The sequence below is a fragment of the Diabrotica virgifera genome, chromosome 8 (genome assembly GCF_917563875.1).
Source record: "Diabrotica virgifera virgifera chromosome 8, PGI_DIABVI_V3a".
NCBI lineage: Eukaryota > Metazoa > Arthropoda > Insecta > Coleoptera > Chrysomelidae > Diabrotica > Diabrotica virgifera.
The window spans coordinates 67,336,519-67,354,614 of NC_065450.1; the positions used below are offsets into that span (position 1 = coordinate 67,336,519).

An 18,096-nucleotide genomic window follows, 5' to 3' on the forward strand; every position below is an offset into this window, starting at 1 on the left:
CTTCCTCTCCTACTCCTTCCAGGAATATGCACTTCAGCAATTCTTCGCATTGGGTGATTAGCGTCTCGACGTTGAACATGACCAAACCATCTCAACCTATGTTCTCTCATTTTGGCATCAATTGGTGCCACACCTAGACTTCCCCTAATATACTCATTTTTAATTTTATTCTTTTTTGTCATTCCACTCATTCATTTAAGCATTCTAATTTTCGCCACATCCATTCGTTGTTCCTCTTTCTTTTTCACTGCCCAACATTCAGTTCCGTACATCATAGCCGGTCTTATGGCTGTTTTATAGAATTTTCCCTTCAACTTCATTGGAATTTTCCTGTCACACAGCACACCACTCGCTTCCTTCCACTTCATCCATCCAACCCTAATTCTACTGCATGCATCTCCATCTATTTCTCCATTACTCTGTAATACCGATCCCAGGTACTTAAAACTATTGCTTTTCACATTCATTTCACCATCCAAAGATACCATTTTATTTGTAGTAACTCCATCTTTAAATGAACATTCCAGATACTCTGTTTTTGTCCTACTAAGTTTTAAACCTTTTTCCTCCAGAGCTTGTCTCCACTGTTCCAGTTTTTGTTCTAAGTCTCTTTCACTATTTCCTACTAACACGACATCATCAGCATACATTAAGCACCATGGAATGTTACCCTGTAGTTTCGCTGTTATCTGGTCCAAAACTAATGAGAATAAATACGGACTAAGCACCGAGCCTTGGTGCAATCCTACTTTCACATGCAATTTATCAGTCTCTCTCACACCTGTCTTAACACTAGTCGTTACTCCCTCATACATATCCCTCACAATCTTTACATATTCACCAGGGACTCCTTTCTTATTGAGTGCCCACCACAGAATCTCTCGAGGAACTCTATCATATGCTTTCTCAAGATCAATGAATACCATATGAGCGTTTGTTTCTTTACTCCTGTATTTTTCCATCAACTGCCTTATAATGAAAATGGCATCTGTTGTTGATCTGCCCTGCATAAAGCCAAATTGATTCTCGGATATTTCGGGCTCTTCACGTATTCGTCTATCAATTACTCTTTCCCATATTTTCATGGTGTGGCTAAGCAGTTTTATAGCCCTATAGTTTGTACATTGTTGTATATCTCCCTTGTTTTTGTAGACAGGTACTAGTATACTGTTTCTCCATTCGTCTGGCATTTGTCCAACTTCCATAATTCTATTAAATAAACCTGTTAGCCACCTTGTTCCTGTCTCTCCCAATGCTCTCCATACTTGCCCAGGAATATCATCTGGTCCTACCGCTTTTCATTTCTTTATTTTTTGAAGCGCTTGAGCCACTTCCTCGTTTGTTATTTTGGTGACCATTGCTGCTACTTTCTCCGTTGACTCTACAGGCTGTCTGTCAACTTCTTCATTTAATAAGCTGTCAAAGTACTTTCTCCATCTCTGTTTGACATCCTTTTCGTGAACTAGTATTTTATTATTTTCATCTCGAATACATCTAATCTGATCAAAATCTTTTGCTTTCTTTGCTCTCTGTTTGGCTATTTTATATATCTTCGTTTCGCCTTCCCTGGTATCAAGTTGATCGTATAGGTTTGAATACGCTTCTGTTTTGGCTTTTGCTACTGCTACTTTCGCTTTCTTTTTCGCGACCATATAGTTTTGAAGATCTGTGTCGGATCTGGTTTCTTGCCACTTTTTATATAATTTTCCCTTCTCTTTTATTTTCCCTTATACTTCGTTTGACCACCACCAAGTCTCTTTTTCCTCAAACTTTTTTCCTGACGTTTTTCTAAGTATTTCAATAGCAGTCTCTCTAATACTACTGACCATTTTTCTTCAAATTGTATTAGGGCTTCCTTTCCTCTCGCCAATATAGATAATAAGTTTATATTTTTAAATCGAGGGATACTTTCTCGCCCGTTTGAATTTCATAGAGTAACGAAGATACGATATAGTGCTAGTAGTTCTAATCGGAACTAGAACTTAGAGCTGAGCATGTTGAATCGGTTTCAGAATGTTCAATATTGATCTCCCCCTCGCTATCGCTTTCATTTTGCTAAAGAATTGAAAAAAAATACACTAAAAACTTCGATTTGGTGAATGCGCCCATAAGAAATAACATGGACACCTCCACCAAAATCTAAGGTACATTCTTTTTGTTTTTGGCGTTTTTTGTGGTGTAGGGTCATCGGATCGTGACGTAAGAGGGGTCGTTGAAAAGGTAAGGGGATGGTGAATACAAACACATAGAAAAATTAAACATGGTGGCATTGTCAGAACGGCCCTACATCATATCTTCGCTGTTATTGGTCCGATTGTTACGTTTGAGGCGTTACATGAAAGGGGAGCGGATATCGAGGCTAACAGAGAAAGTCCAAACACAATGGTGTCAAAAAAGCACTATAGCATATCTTTGTTATTATTGATACGATTTTGACGTAAGCGACGTTAAATGAAAGGGGAATGGCTATCCAATACGTAGAGATAGAAAACAAACACAATAGCGTTTCCAAAAGGACACTATATTGTATCTCCATTGTTATTTGTATGAATTTTAACGTTCGAGACGTTAAATGAAAGAGGAGGGGGTAGCGAATATGATGAGATAATAAAAAATACATCGACATTACCAAAAGTGCAATATATCGTATCTTCGTTGCTATTGTTCATTGTTCCGATTTTAATGTAAGAGACGTCGAATGAAAATGGATTAGTAGGGAAAAAACAAACGTGACAACATTGCCAAAACAGCACTATATCGTATCTTCGCTGCTCTATCAAATACAAACCGGCAAGAAGGTATTGCTCCAGATAAAAATATATCTAAAATATCCTAAAATGGAATACTTTGGAGCTCTGAAATAGGAATACAGCGAAAATACAATATCTATGAAACACTTATTAAAAGCAGCCTACTTTACGGAGCAGAAACTTGGAGAATAACCGAGAACAACAGGAAAAAATTAGAAGCTTTAGAAATAGATGTGTTTAGAAGATCGTTAGGTATATCCCGTAGGGAAAGAGTTCGAAATGAGAAAGTAACACGACGAATTGGAATAGATGGTTACTTAACAACAGACATTGAGAGGAAACAGTTGATTTGGTATGGTCATGTTTAAAGAATGGAAGACACAACGACACAAGATTGCCCAAAAAGATCATGCAGTGGGTGCCACCAAACCGCAAAAAACGAGGAAGACCCAAAAAGACATGGAAAGAAGGGGTAACCAAAGCAATGAGTGCAAGGGATCTTCGAGATGGCCAATGGGATGATAGAAGGACGTGGAAGTTAGGCATCGGACAACGTCGAAAGACGTTCTAAAACCGATACATACATACATATAAAAATATATAAGATTTATCGTTAAATTTAAATTTTTTATAAAATTAACGTTTTTGAATATTTTATTATGTAAGTTTATTATGTTTATTATATTTTTATTATGTTTAAGTTTGTCTGTCCAGTGATGGAACAAGAGAAAAAGAAATAAAAGAGAAAACATTGGCAATAAATAGAGCATTCCAAGCCAACAAAAAAATGACAAAAAGCAAAATATTAACAAAAACAACTAAATTAAGGCTCTATGAAACGTTAATTAGATCGACATTAATGTATGGAGCAGAAGTGATGACAATGACCAAGACAGACGAAGAAAATTTGAGAAGAACTGAGAGAAAAATAATTCGGGCAATATTAGGACCAATAAAAACAGCAGAGGGTGAAAACAAGAGTCGAAGAAATAACGAAATAAATGAGGAATTGAAGGGGTAAGATATAGTCAGGAGAATAAAGAGACAAAGATTGAGATGGCTTGGGCATGTATGGAGAGCAGGAGAAGATGCGATAATAAACATAGTGACAAAGTGGTCTCCGGCCGGAAGGAGACGAAGAGGAAGACCGAGGTCCAAATGGCTGGAAGAGGTGAAGCGAGATCTAGAGGGCATGGGAATTAGAAATGCAGAAGAAAAAGCAAGAGACAGAAGGAGCTGGAACCGGATATGTAATGCAGTTTAAGAAAGAGAAGAATGGAGGACTGATCCACCTCGAAAACATGGAGCCTGTAAAGGCGGCGCTACCCCCACGGGGGTGTTTTAGCCACTATATATATTTAAGTTTGTATTATGATTCCTACTTTATCAATATTATAAATAAATACAAAAAACCTGCTTTTTTGTGACCTCATTTCATAGAAAAACTCTGGCATTAAGTGGTTAAAACGTTGAGGTCTGGATCCCGCGTATGAAAAAAAGTTGATTAATAGCAATCTGAAAATTTGTTAATAGCTTAAGGGTGTCTAGTCGGACAAACTTTGATATATGGGAACACTGGAACAGGGGAAGTTTAATTGTGGAACAGGTTAAAAATTTGGAACGGTCAGACCACGAAAACGGCACATGTATTTTGTCCGACAGAATAGACCTAAACTCTCCGAACAGAGATTAAACTCTCATGCAAAAATCAGATTGCTATTTATCACCAAATGGGCGTTTTAGTGAGTGGAACATGTTGAATAAATGTGCCGTTTTCGTAGTGTGACCGTTCCAAATTTTTAATCTGTTCCACAATTAAAACTGCCCCTGTTCCAGTGTTCCCATATATCAAAGTTTATCCGACTAGACACCCTTAAGCTATTAACAAATTTTCAGCTTGCTATTAATCAACTTTTTTTTCATACGCGGGATCCAGACCTAATTGTTTAAGTTTTTGAAATACTGTACCGTGTTCAAAAGTCCGATAAGCTACATCCTATCCAAATTTCACTATATCAATAAATTTTAAATCACCCCGTAAAATCCTTATCCGTATTTTAAATTTCAGTACACATTTTCTCATGACATAATATAGGCCGCTACTACCTTTGTAACAAAACAACCGTTAGATATAAAACTTCAATGAACCTTTTTAGAAATCTATTGCTTGGGTAATGTACAGTTCCACGTTAAAGCTACCCAACTTGCTCTTTTAATAAATCGATGCCGGTCATTGTTTGCAAATTTAGAAGATAATAATTAGAGGTGAAACACGAAACTATAGAAACGGTGAAAGGATTCTACTTCTTAGGGTCACTGGTAGACTGCAAAAACAACACATCCATAGAAATAAGAAAGTAAAAATGGGTGAATGAAAATGAAGCTATTTTCTTTGCAATAATCATCTCAGTTAAAACTGAGACAAAGAATGGTTAGGTGCTATGTTTGGTCAGTACTTTTGCCTAGTGCAGAAGTGTGGACGCTAAAAGTATCGATCATGAACAGAATTGAAGCATTGGAAATGTGGATTCATAGACGAATGCTAAAGATACCTTGGCCAGCAAGGAAAACTAATGAAGAAGTACTAAAAGGAGGGTCAACAAAGATAGAGAACTACTAAAGACTGTTAAACATCGAAAAATGGCTTATCTGGGACATATAGTGAGGGGAAGTCGATATAAAACATTACAACTGATCCTTAAAGGCAAAATAGAGGGCCGTAGAGGTGTAGGAAGAAAACAAGTTTCTTGGTTAAAAAACATTCGTGAATGGACTCAGATATCAAATGCAGGACAATTATTCCATATTGTAGAAGATCGAGAAGCCTTCGATCGCCAACGTCGGATAATTCTGATATGGCACGTGAAGAAGAAGAAAAATGGGTGGTCAACCGCTGTTATTTTGACCTAGGCCCTCGACTAAGAGCAAGATGTATGTCAAGAGCAACAAAGTGCAAACTTTATTAAACAATAATACGTCCCGTGCTCACGTACGGATCGGAAATGTGGACAATGACCACTCAAGATAAAGAGTTATCATCATTCTCTCTTTGCCTTATCCCTATGCGGGGTCGGCTTCCCTAATTGCATTTCTCCACACAATTCTATCTTGGGCCATATCAATGTTAATCCCCTTTACCAACATGTCCTGCCTTATCGTCTCCCCCCAGGTCTTCTTTGGTCTTCCTGTCCTACTCCTTCCAGGAATCTGCACTTCAGCTATTCTTCGTATTGGGTGGTTAACGTCTCGACGTTGAACATGACCAAACCATCTTAACCTGTGCTCTCTCATTTTGGCATCAATTGGTGCCACACCTAGACTTCCCCTAATATACTCATTTCTAATTTTATCCTTCTTTGTCACTCCACTCATCCATCTAAGCATTCTCATTTCCGCCACATGCATTCTTTGTTCCTCTTTCTTTTCCACTGCCCAACATTCAGTTCCGTACATCATAGCTGGTCTTATGGCTGTTTTATAGAATATTCCCTTCAGCTTCATTGGAATTTTTCTGTCACACAACACACCACTCGCTTCTTTCCACTTCATCCATCCAGCCCTAATTCTACTGCATGCATCTCCATCTATTTCTCCATTACTCTGTAATACCGATCCTAGGTACTTAAAACTATTGCTTTTTACAATCATTTCACCATCCAAAGATACCACTTTATTTGTAGTAGCTCCATCTTTAAATGAACATTCCAAATACTCTGTTTTTGTCCTACTAAGTTTTAAACCTTTTTCCTCCAGAGCTTGTCTCCACTGTTCCAGTTTTTGTTCTAAGTCTCTTTCACTATTTCCTACTAACACGACATCATCAGCATACATTAAGCACCATGGAATGTTACCCTGTATTTTCGCTGTTATCTGGTCCAAAACTAATGAGAATAAATACGGACTAAGCACAGAACCTTGATGCAATCCTACTTTCACATGAAATTTATCAGTCTCTCCCACACCTGTCCTAACACTAGTCGTTACTCCCTCATACATATCCCTCACAATCTTTACATATTCACCAGGGACTCCTTTCTTATTGACTGCCCACCACAGAATCTCTCGAGGAACTCTATCATATGCTTTCTCAAGATCAATGAATACCATATGAGCGTTTGTTTCTTTACTCCTGTATTTTTCCATCAACTGCCTTATAATGAAAATTGCATCTGTTGTTGATCTACCCTGCATAAAGCCAAATTGATTCTCGGATATTTCGGTCTCTTCACGTATCCGTCTATCAATTACTCTTTCCCATATTTTCATGGTGTGGCTAAGCAGTTTTATAGCCCTGTAGTTTGTACATTGTTGTATATCTCCCTTGTTTTTGTAAACAGGTACCAGTATACTGCTTCTCCATTCGTCTGGCATTTGTCCAACTACCATAATTCTATTAAATAGACCTGCTAGCCACCTTGTTCCTGTCTCTCCCAATGCTCTCCATACTTCCCCAGGAATATCATCTGGTCCTACCGCTTTTCCTTTCTTTATTTTTTGAAGCGCTTGAGCCACTTCCTCGTTGGTTATTTTGGTGACCATTGCTGCTACTGTCTCCGTTGACTCTACAGGCTGTCTGTCAAATTCTTCATTTAATAAGCTGTCAAAGTACTTTCTCCATCTCTTTTTGACATCCTTTTCGTGAACTAGTATTTTATTATTTTCATCTCGGATACATCTAATCTGATTAAAATCTTTTGCTTTCTTTGCTCTCTGTTTGGCTATTTTATATATCTTCGTTTCGCCTTCCCTGGTATCAAGTTGATCGTATAGGTTTAAGTACGCTTCTGCTTTAGCTTTTGCTACTGCTACTTTCGCTTCCTTTTTGGCGACCATATAGTTTTGAAGATCTGTGTCCGATCTGGTTTCTTGCCACTTTTTATATAATTTTCTCTTCTCTTTTATTTTTCCTTGTACTTCATTTGACCACCACCAAGTCTCTTTATCCTCAAACTTCTTTCCTGACGTTTTCCCAAGTATTTCAATAGCCGTCTCTCTAATAATATTGGCCATTTTTCTCCAAATTGTGTTAGGGCTTCCTTTCATGTTCCAACATATTTTTTCTACTATTCTTTCCCTGAATAGACCTTCCTTCTCATCTTTTAGCATCCACCACTTGATTTTTTGTGGTCCTCTCCGATATTTTTGTTTAGTTTCGCTTTTTACTTCGATGTCCAGAACAAACAGCTTATGTTGTTGGCTTACTGTCTCACTAACTATTACCTTGCAGTCCTTGCATTCACGTATGTCTTCTTTCCTTATCATGAAGTAGTCTATTTGGGATTGATGTTGTCCACTTTTGTAGGTAATAAGTTGAGTTTCTCTCTTTTTAAAAAATGTGTTAACAATCGCCATATCCAATGCTGTTGCTAATTCTAGCATGTCATCTCCAGCTTCATTTCTAGTTCCAAAACCTAATCCTCCATGTATTGTTTCATATCCTGTCTTGGCTTGGCCCACATGTGCGTTGAAATCACCTCCTATTATAACTTTCTCCTCCGCTGGAATATCACTCAGTACGTCACCTAATTGATCATAGAAAGCTCTTGTTTCATTCTCACCCAGACCTGTTTGAGGAGCATACACACACACAATATTCAATACCTCTTTATCAATTACAAATTTCACTGACATCATTCTATCACTCGTTCTTACAACTTCTACTACGTTATCTTTCATTTCACTATCAGCAATTATACCAACTCCTTTTCTAGTGTTACTACTCCCTACATACCACAGTTTATATCCATCACCTAGTTCTTTCGCCCTTTGTCCTTTCCACCTAGTTTCTTGAATACAAGCAATTTGAACTCTTCTTCGTTTGAGCGCATCCACTAACTCCAGACTCTTACCTGTAAGACTACCAAGATTCCAAGACCCTATCCTGATTTTTCTAACCTGCAATGGTGTTCCCCCTGAGATAGTCCTCACCCGGAAATCCGAATGGAGGCTCATTTTACTTCCGGGACATTTTACCTCAGGAGATGCCATCATTTCAGTATAAGTTTTTATTTCGTTTGGAGGTCTTTTCATTATTATGGCCTGAAAAGATTTTTGGATATTTGATGCCTGAATGCCTTTTCTATCAGCACCATACCCTGCCCTGCACGTTTAGTTTAGTTAATACACCACCAATGGAACCAAAGTGCAGTATTACCCCACACCCGCCTGCATTTTTCTGTATAGGCCAGGATCCCTACTGTAAGGACTGCCCTATAAGCCAATGTATTGTTGCCCGTATCCCGCCACTAGGAGGCACGTACTTCATTCGGGATACAGGAAGATAAAGAGTTATTATGAATCTTTGAAAAAAAAGTATTGGGGGGCCATATATGGCGGAGTTAACGAGCATGGTCTGCGAAGAAAGCGATCTTCTTCTTCACGTGTCATATTAGAATTATCCGACGTTGGCCAAATGTTTTTAACCAAGAAACCTGTTTTCTTCCTACACCTCTACGGACCTCTATTTTGCCTTTAAGGATCAGTTGTAATATTTTATATCGACTTCCCCTCACTATATGTCCCAGATAAGACATTTTTCGATGTTTAACCGTCTTTAGCAGTTTTCTATCTTTGTTGACCCTCCTTAGTACTTTTTCATTAGTTTTTCTTGCTGTCCAGGGTATCTTCAGCATCCGTCTATGAATCCACATTTCCAATGCTTCAATTCTGTTCATGATCGATACTTTTAGCGTCCACACTTCTGCACTATACAAAAGTACGGACCAAACATAGCACTTGACCATTCTTTGTCTTAGTTCTAAACTGAGATGATTATTGCAAAGAAATGACTTCATTTTCATTAAAAGTAGTTTTAGTCATTGCTATTCTACGTTTTATTTATATGTCTGGATCTAGTTGGTCCGTTATCACAGTTCCCAAATATGTCATTTTGTGAACTTTCTCAACTTGGACTCCGTTTAGTTGAAGCTTTGCATCGGAATGTGGGTCGCCACTAAACACTAAAAGTTTGGTTTTGTTTGAGTTTATTTTAATGCCCATTTCCTCTCCTACCTCGTGAATACGATGAAGCAGAATTTGGAGACCTTCAATATTATCTGGCAGAATTACTGTATCGTCTGCATATCTAATCACATTAAGTAGTTCGCCGTTAATTTTTATTCCATATGGCTGTCTCTCAAGTGCCTTTTTAAATAACTGGTCCTAGTAAACATTGAACAATGTTGGCGACAAAATGCAACCTTGTCTGACTCCTCGTTGTATGGAGATTTCATCGGTGTAGTTATCTCCAATTTTTACGATAGCAGTTTGATTCCAGTACAAATTTTTAATGACACGAATATCCTTGTCATCTATTCCGATATTTTGCAGTATTTGCATTAATTTTTTGCTGTACTTTATCGAATGCCTTTTCGAAGTCCACGAAACATGCAAATACATATTTTCTTTGGTCACGGCATTTTTGTAATATGATGTTAAGCGCAAAAAGTGCCTCCCTGGTTCCCATAGCATTTCTAAAACCAAATTGGGTATCTTCAAGATCTTCTTCGCATTTGCGTATAATTCTGTTGTGAAACATTCTTAGGAAAATCTTAAGACTGTGGGCTCATTAGGCTAATTAATCGATATTCTGAGCATTTTATCTCATTTTGTTTTTTAGGTATTGCGATAAAGATGGATTTGGGCCAATCTGTGGGAATCACTCCGGTAAGAAAGCGATATAATTTCGAATTCTAATAGACTTTTTGGCGACGCAGATATCGTGAAAACTATCAAAATATATCACCTAAGATGGATGGGTCACGTTATACGGATGGATCAAAGATATCCTGTTAAAATAACTATCCAAAATAGGCTAGTCGGAAGAAGAAGGGGGCGACGCCGACGTAACCTCAGATATCTGGACAATGTGTAGGAATATTTAAGGGAGATTGGAGTAAGAGCATGGAGCAAGGTTTAGATATCTGGGAATAGATATAACCAGTTACGGAGATGTTGAAGAGGAAGTACGACAACAAAGCTTAAAAACAAGTAAAGCGGCGGGATCTCTTAATGACACAATCTGGAAGAACAAGCACCTAAGACCAGACACAAAAGCAAGAATCTATAAAGCAGCAATTAAACCTATATTGACATACACGACGGAGACAAGACCTGACACATCTAAATAGAGACGACTACTAGAAACAACAGAGATGAAAATACATGCAATGTAGAACACATAAATGGATGGGTGACAAAACGGAAACAGGAGTGGAACGAACACACAAGTAAAATGGCAGAGGATAGGATAGTACGAATAGATAAGTCACCAAGTGTACGAAGAAGTATTGGCAGACCAAGAAAAAGATGGTGCGATAATTTAAACAATTTAGGAGGCTAATATTGAAGAAAAAACAGGCTTTAAAGCCTACATACAAGAAGGAAGAAGAAGAAGAAGCATGAAGAAGACAGAGACTCGACAGGGAAGGATGGAAGAATGTTTTAAGGTAGGCCAAGGCTCACGAAGGGCTGTAGCAAAACTGATGATATCAAAAAATATACAGGGTGGTTGTAAAGTTACGGATTTAGAATGAAATGAGCAAAATCGACAAAACACCCTGTAGGTATAAGGGAAGGGAATCAAAATTGAAATTGAGTTTCCTCTTTCAAAATGAGCGATGCGATAATGAGCTTAATAATGAAACTCATGTGGGAATAGCATCGTTGTGTTACCATCGAATTACCATAATTAGAAATTATAGCGGTGAAAACTGTAGAGGCATGTATTTCCCCGAACTTTTCAACACTGACACTGCCACATGGGAACCGCCGATTAAATTTTATGTTCCATGCATTATGAATAACGTGGTCTATTTAGTTAGTTCTAACTTTGAACCAATAAAATCGAGTTTGTACCCAATGCCAATTACAGTTGCATTTGCGATGGCGTGGTAAATAACTTCGCTAACTTTTGCGGTGACCATTTTGCACTCAAATTTCATACATAAAATTAAAACTTGTAACATCAGTACGCATCTTATGTACAGTAATCTGGGGGTATTTATTTTATTTGTTATTCTATACACTTCTCCAATAAATTAACGCACCACCTTAAAAATGGGTAATTTTTGATGTCTCGAATTTTCTAAACTTGTCCGATTTAAGTGATGTTTTTTAAATATGTTATAGCCTTATTCTTTATCATTACTGTATTTATTATTTATTATTACAGCAATATCGCTGTAATAATATTGCTGCTAGACAGGTAAATTGTCATTGTATACCGGGTGTACCAATCAAACTGTGTTTTTTCCTCAAAGTTCGCATTATCCTGTGGAATATTCTAGCATTTATAAAATACTGAAATTAAAATCCGACTATACCCTCATTTTTTCTTAACATTCTATTTTTTATTTATTCGCTCATGTTGGATAATAAAAAAGTTAGGTACTTTAACAACTAGCCGTTTTAGCTGTTTTCATCAATACAGGGTGTTCTTGAATAAGTATGGCTAACTTTAAGGGTGTAATTCTGCATGAAAAAATAATGACAGTTTGCTTTATAATGTCCGCAAATGCTTCGTTTCCGAGATAGGGGATGTTTCTTACAAACCGACGATTTATTTATTGCTTTAAAACCGGTTGAGATATGCAAATAAAATTTGGTGGGTTTTAAGAGGTAGTTACTGTGCGTTTTTTGACATAGGTTTAAGAATTTTATGTTCACCATTGACAAACATAGGGGTCATATTACCCGTATGCGCGTTAATAGTGAATATTAATTCCTAATTGTATATCAAAAAATTCACAATAACTACCTCTTAAAACCCACCAATTTTATTTGCATCTTTTTGATTTTTTTTTAATGGGAAAGTACATCATGTGACACTTCATTTAGAAGCTTTTGAAATACTGATTAAGTACAAAAATGTATAATATGTACCGGGTGTCCCAATAAGAATGGCTCCCGGCCATATCTCAGGAACCGTTTATAGTAGAGCTTTGAAATAAAAAATTTTATAACAAAAGTTGCCTCAGGAAAAGCCTGGAAATTATTTTCATAATTGTGGGACCACCGCTAGAGGGCGTAATTGAATATCAAAAATTAAAAAATCTAAATTTTACAAAATTTTCCTAATGAAGGGGCACTGGAAATCCGATTATTGTATTCTTCATCAAATTCTGCGCATATTTGATTTAACAAGTTTAACTCTACCTTTGCAAATAAGAGGTGGGGGTGAGTGGGAACCTTGTTATGAAAAAATGGCTGTAAGTCCGGTTCTGCTAAATCAAATTTTGAAAACTTGGTCTTGTTGAAGACAGATCTTTTTCGTCAATGTAAAAGTTATGATTTCGAACCAACTTACTGAGTAATATGCCAGCTAGAAGGCGTTATTTAATTTTTTTCAGAAATCTAGTGTTCTTTGGAAAATATTAAATACAAACATGCATTTTTAATACCATATTACAAAATTAGACAAAATTAGCAACAGAATAGCGAAAACCGCATGTTAATACCTTTTTTCTATCTCAAGATATCTTACAAAACGTGTAAATTTAAAAACATAACTGTTACTGTCACCGGTAAACGAAATTCATTAAAAGTAGTGTGCTGTGGAAACAACAAAGAAACATTTTCCAGCTGTCAACGTATATTAGGTCTTTTCAACGCTTCTCATTTGTTTCGAGCCTCGTTCATATCTCGTATATTAATATTATACACGGATTATACGGCATATGACAGAGGCTCGAAACAAATGAGAAGCGTTGAAAAGCCCTATTACAAAGAAATAAAAACAACTATTTAGTGATGACATAAACGTTCAAATTTTTGCCCATCATTTTCGTTGCAAACATTTACTCTTTCAAGAGTAGATTGAACAGCAGTCTCAATTTCTGCTCTCGATATGCTTTGAATGGCGTTTAGTATTCTCTGGATAATGTATTCTAGAGTAGTGTATGATGGGCAACAATTTGAATATTTAGGTCGTCACTAAGTAGGTCTTTTTGTTCTGTGTTATATTTAATTTTAATAGTATTGTTTCTCTTTACATTGTTGTTTTAATTAATTATATTTTTATACGTTGACATCTGGAAAATGTTATTTTGTTTTTTTCCAAAGCACACTACTTTTCATTAACTTAGTTTACCGGTGATAGTAACAGTTATGTATAAAATTTACACGTTTCTCGAGATATCTTGAGATAGAAAAAGGGTATCGACATGCGGTTTTCGCTATTCTATTGCTAATTTAATCTAATTTTATAAAGTATGATAAAAAATGCATACTTGTATTTAATATTTTCCAAAGAAAACTAGATTTCTGAAAAAAATTAAATAACGCCTCCCAGCTGGCTTATTACTTATTAGGATGGTTCAAAATTATCACGCTTACATTGAAGAAAAAGATCTGTCTTCAACAAGACCCAGTTTTCAAAATTTGATTTAGCAGATCCGGACTTACAGCCATTTTTTCATAACAAGGTTCCCACTCACCCCCACCTCTTATTTGCAAAGGTAGAGTTAAACTTGTTAAATCAAATATGCGCAGAATTTGATGAAGAATACAATAATCGGATTTCCAGTGCCCCTTCATTAGGAAAATTTTGTAAAATTTAGATTTTTTTATTTTTGATATTCAATTACGCCCTCTAACGGTGGACCCACAATTATGAAAATAATTTGCAGGCTTTTCCTGAGGCAACTTTTGTTATAAAATTTTTTATTTCAAAGCTCTACTATAAACGGTTCCTGAGATATGGCCGAGAGCCATTCTTATTGGGACACCCGGTACTTTAATATTTTTTAAGGGCATAGTCGCAAAATTTCAATTTAAATGCATTAATTTTTTAGAATCCTGAGAAAACTAATGAGTATTTTTGAAAAATTTAAACGCAGAATGAAAGATTGCATTATTACCGAGGCGAGGGCCGAAAATCCCTTAGAATAAACAAAATGTATTTTTTTAATGATATATTTGAAATTAAAAATCATACTCAATGTTCTCTTCTTTTTCATCTCTGTAACTTATTAAAATAAACATAATATAAGTTTTCAGGGAATTTTGGCCCTCAGTAATAATATATAATCTTTCATTCTGCGTTTAAATTTTTCAAAAATACTTATTAGGTTTCTCAAGATTCGAAAAAATTGAATGCATTCAAAAAGAATTGAACCGAAATTTTACGCCTACGCTTTTAAAAAGTATTAAGGTATTTTACATTTTTGTAATCAGTCTTTTAAAAGCTTTTAAATGTGATGTCACAGATGTCACAAAAGTATTACCGTAACCTGAAGAAGGATCGCGTAAAGTTCGAAACATTGATGCTATAATATACTATGATTATATTAAAAATCGACCTGTCCGACCGTTTTGCTTATGTGCCAAAAATAAATAAGTTGATAATGTAGGTAACAGTTATTCAAGCTCACTGTATATTATGTTTCAAAATGTTATTTATTGGAATTCTTTTATAAACAATTATATTTTAGAAGCGTAAGGGTTAACAGCTGTATTCGAAGCTTTAGCGTGGGTTTCCCTATTTCAGCTTGTTTGCTATTTATCGGAGTTGTACTGTATGCTCCAAGTATAATCCTTTGATTGACTTAATAAAAAAACTTTATTTCGAAAAATCCGGACACAACGTATATACAATTTGTTGAGTTTAATTAATACTAATACATACTCATTTGAATAATACAACAAAGAATGAGCACATATAGGATTTAAAAAATTGCTACTGAAAATTACATAACATCTATATTTTTTATGTACATTCGAGATAAAAGCTCTATTTTATAAACTAAAACTGGCATGTTGTGATTATTATATGAATCCATCAGGACTCCGTATTTCAGGCCTTATCTATACGTTCTATACCAGTGATTATTTAGGTTATTATAATTAATTTATTATCGGCGTACATCCTCAGGGATTTGAGTCATAACTCCGTTTATGTTTGTGCATGGGATGAATATATTCATATTATGTATATCGAATTCTAGGAATTACTGTGCGCATATACATATTAGCTAAATTAAATAATTTGATATTTATACCAAACTGAGTATCCATATACAGGGTTAGGATAAAATATAGAACCAACTAAATATCTTTAAAACAAAAATCTTTTAGATTTCTCCGTGTCTTCTTTTATTCATCATTTGTATGATTTACAAGTAATAGAAACCACGAATTGGCGTAACCAAATCTTGGTCCGATTAGTGGTTTTATTTCTCCAGATAGATTCGAATAGATTTATATTATCATTTAGGTTTTTATGATTATAATATTACTATTTTTGTAATTAACTTTGTAACTAGTGTTTTTGTTACAGATAAAATCCTTTGAAAAACTGGAATGTAACGAGGAAAGATTGAAGTGTGCAAAGGATATTTACGACAATTTTATTATGAAAGAACTTCTGTCTCGGTCACATGTAAGTATATATTTTTAATTTATAATAATTACTATTTTTTATAACAATAATCTTAGATATTTGATGGATTCGTTACTTGATAGATATTCATTTATTCTAACAATAAAACACTGAAAACATTTTTGTTTTCTTTCAATACTTCCACAAAATTTATTATACATTAATGTCACTACAGATGTTTCGGCAGAGTGTTTTTCTCAATTTATGTATTTTACTATGCGTGCACTTTACAAAACTGAATAGGTTGAGGAGTGGGATGGAATTGGGTTGAGGGGTTTGTCTCAAGTTTGTCATTCAGAATTATGTCTATATTTTTTAATTTATTAATTTCCATAGATTCTAATAAAGATAGTAGGTTTGGATCCCGCGTATGAAAAAAAAGTTGATTAATAGCAAGCTGAAAATTTGTTAATAGCTTAAGGGTGTCTAGTCGGATAAACTTTGATATATGGGAACACTGGAACAGGGGCAGTTTTAATTGTGGAACAGTTTAAAAATTTGGAACGGTCAGACCACGAAAACGGTACATTTATTTTGTCCGACAGAATAGATTTCAACTCTCCGAACAGAGATTAAACTCTCATGCAAAATCAGACTGCTATTTATCACCTGTCATAATTCCTGTCATTTGACATATTCTACATGTTCCACTCATTAAAACGCCCATTTGGTGATAAATAGCAGTCTGATTTTTGCATAAGAGTTTAACCTCTGTTCGGAGAGTTTAAGTCTATTCTGTCGGACAAAATACATGTGCCGTTTTCATGGTCTGACCGTTCCAAATTTTTAACCTGTTCCACAATTAAAACTGCCCCCTTTCCAGTGTTCCCATATATCAAAGTTTGTCCGACTAGACACCCTTAAGCTATTAACAAATTTTCAGCTTGCTATTAATCAACTTTTTTTTCATACGCGGGATCCAGACCTATAGCTTAAGGCCTTTATTTTGATTATGAATAATTTGATACTATTCATTGTTAGAATGATTATGATCTAGAAGGTGGAGTGCGTACATAGAATTTCAATAGAATACTCCATTAAAAATTATTACTCTATTAAAATTCCATTATTTTTTCATTCGTACCTTTTTCATCTCATTATTTCAGTATTTTCACTCAATATAATTCTTTTACTCACTACATTTAGTTCAAAACCTAGAATCCTTGATTTTTCCGGATATGACTACATTTGAATTTCCTACATTTTTCACCTACTCACTCTGTTTTTCATTACTATTAAAATTAAAAATAAATTCTCAGCTATCAATAATTAATTCATTTTACTCCAATATCTTAACATTTATCAATATTAGTCGAAGAAATGAAGCATTTTGGATCGCAATTTTTTCGTCCAGCATGGATTTACTTGAAATTTTCACAGAAGGTAGGGAATAGTCCAAGGATCATTTTCTATTTCATGCCGCTATCATACGCTAAAACCTTGGGGTGGTTGCCACCCTATCTCGGGGGCGGAAATTTTTTATTACATTTTAACCATGTAAATCGATGTAAAAAGTAATTCTAAGAAAAAAATATTTTTTACATTTTCTTCGTAATACTAATATTTTTCGAGTTATTCGCGCTTGAAAGTAACAGTTTCTCGATGAAAAATCGACTTGTTTAGAGGGTTTTTTGAGATTACCTCGAAAAATATGCATTTAATCAAAAAAACTGTAGATATCAAAATTGTATCTTTTAGTAAAACAAATCAAATTATTTTTCTGTAATATCGCTAAGACCAATACAAACCGAGATACGGCATGTTAAAAGTTAGCTTTTTTCGTCAAATGCATAATTTGAAATATTCAAAGTAAAATAACGGAAAAACTTTGCATTTTTCGAGAAAAGCTTAAATAATCTTTTTTCAAGTATACAGTTAGGCCCTTCAAAAAAAATAATAAAAAGTTTCTAGTCTGAAAAGTAAGCGACTTATGATTAAAAAAAAGTCGGTACCTGCTTTTCTCTATGA

General features: G+C 35.2%; 1 protein-coding gene across 1 annotated transcript in view; it reads left to right on the forward strand.

Moving 5' to 3' along the window:
- The window catches only part of LOC114335546 (G protein-coupled receptor kinase 1), a 972,615-nt gene that overhangs the window by 869,270 nt on the left and 85,249 nt on the right, over nucleotides 1–18,096 (forward strand). The window contains exon 4 of the mRNA XM_050659707.1: nucleotides 16,027–16,128. Coding sequence (XP_050515664.1) covers nucleotides 16,027–16,128 — 102 coding nt within the window. The remainder of the gene's footprint in view (nucleotides 1–16,026; nucleotides 16,129–18,096) is intronic.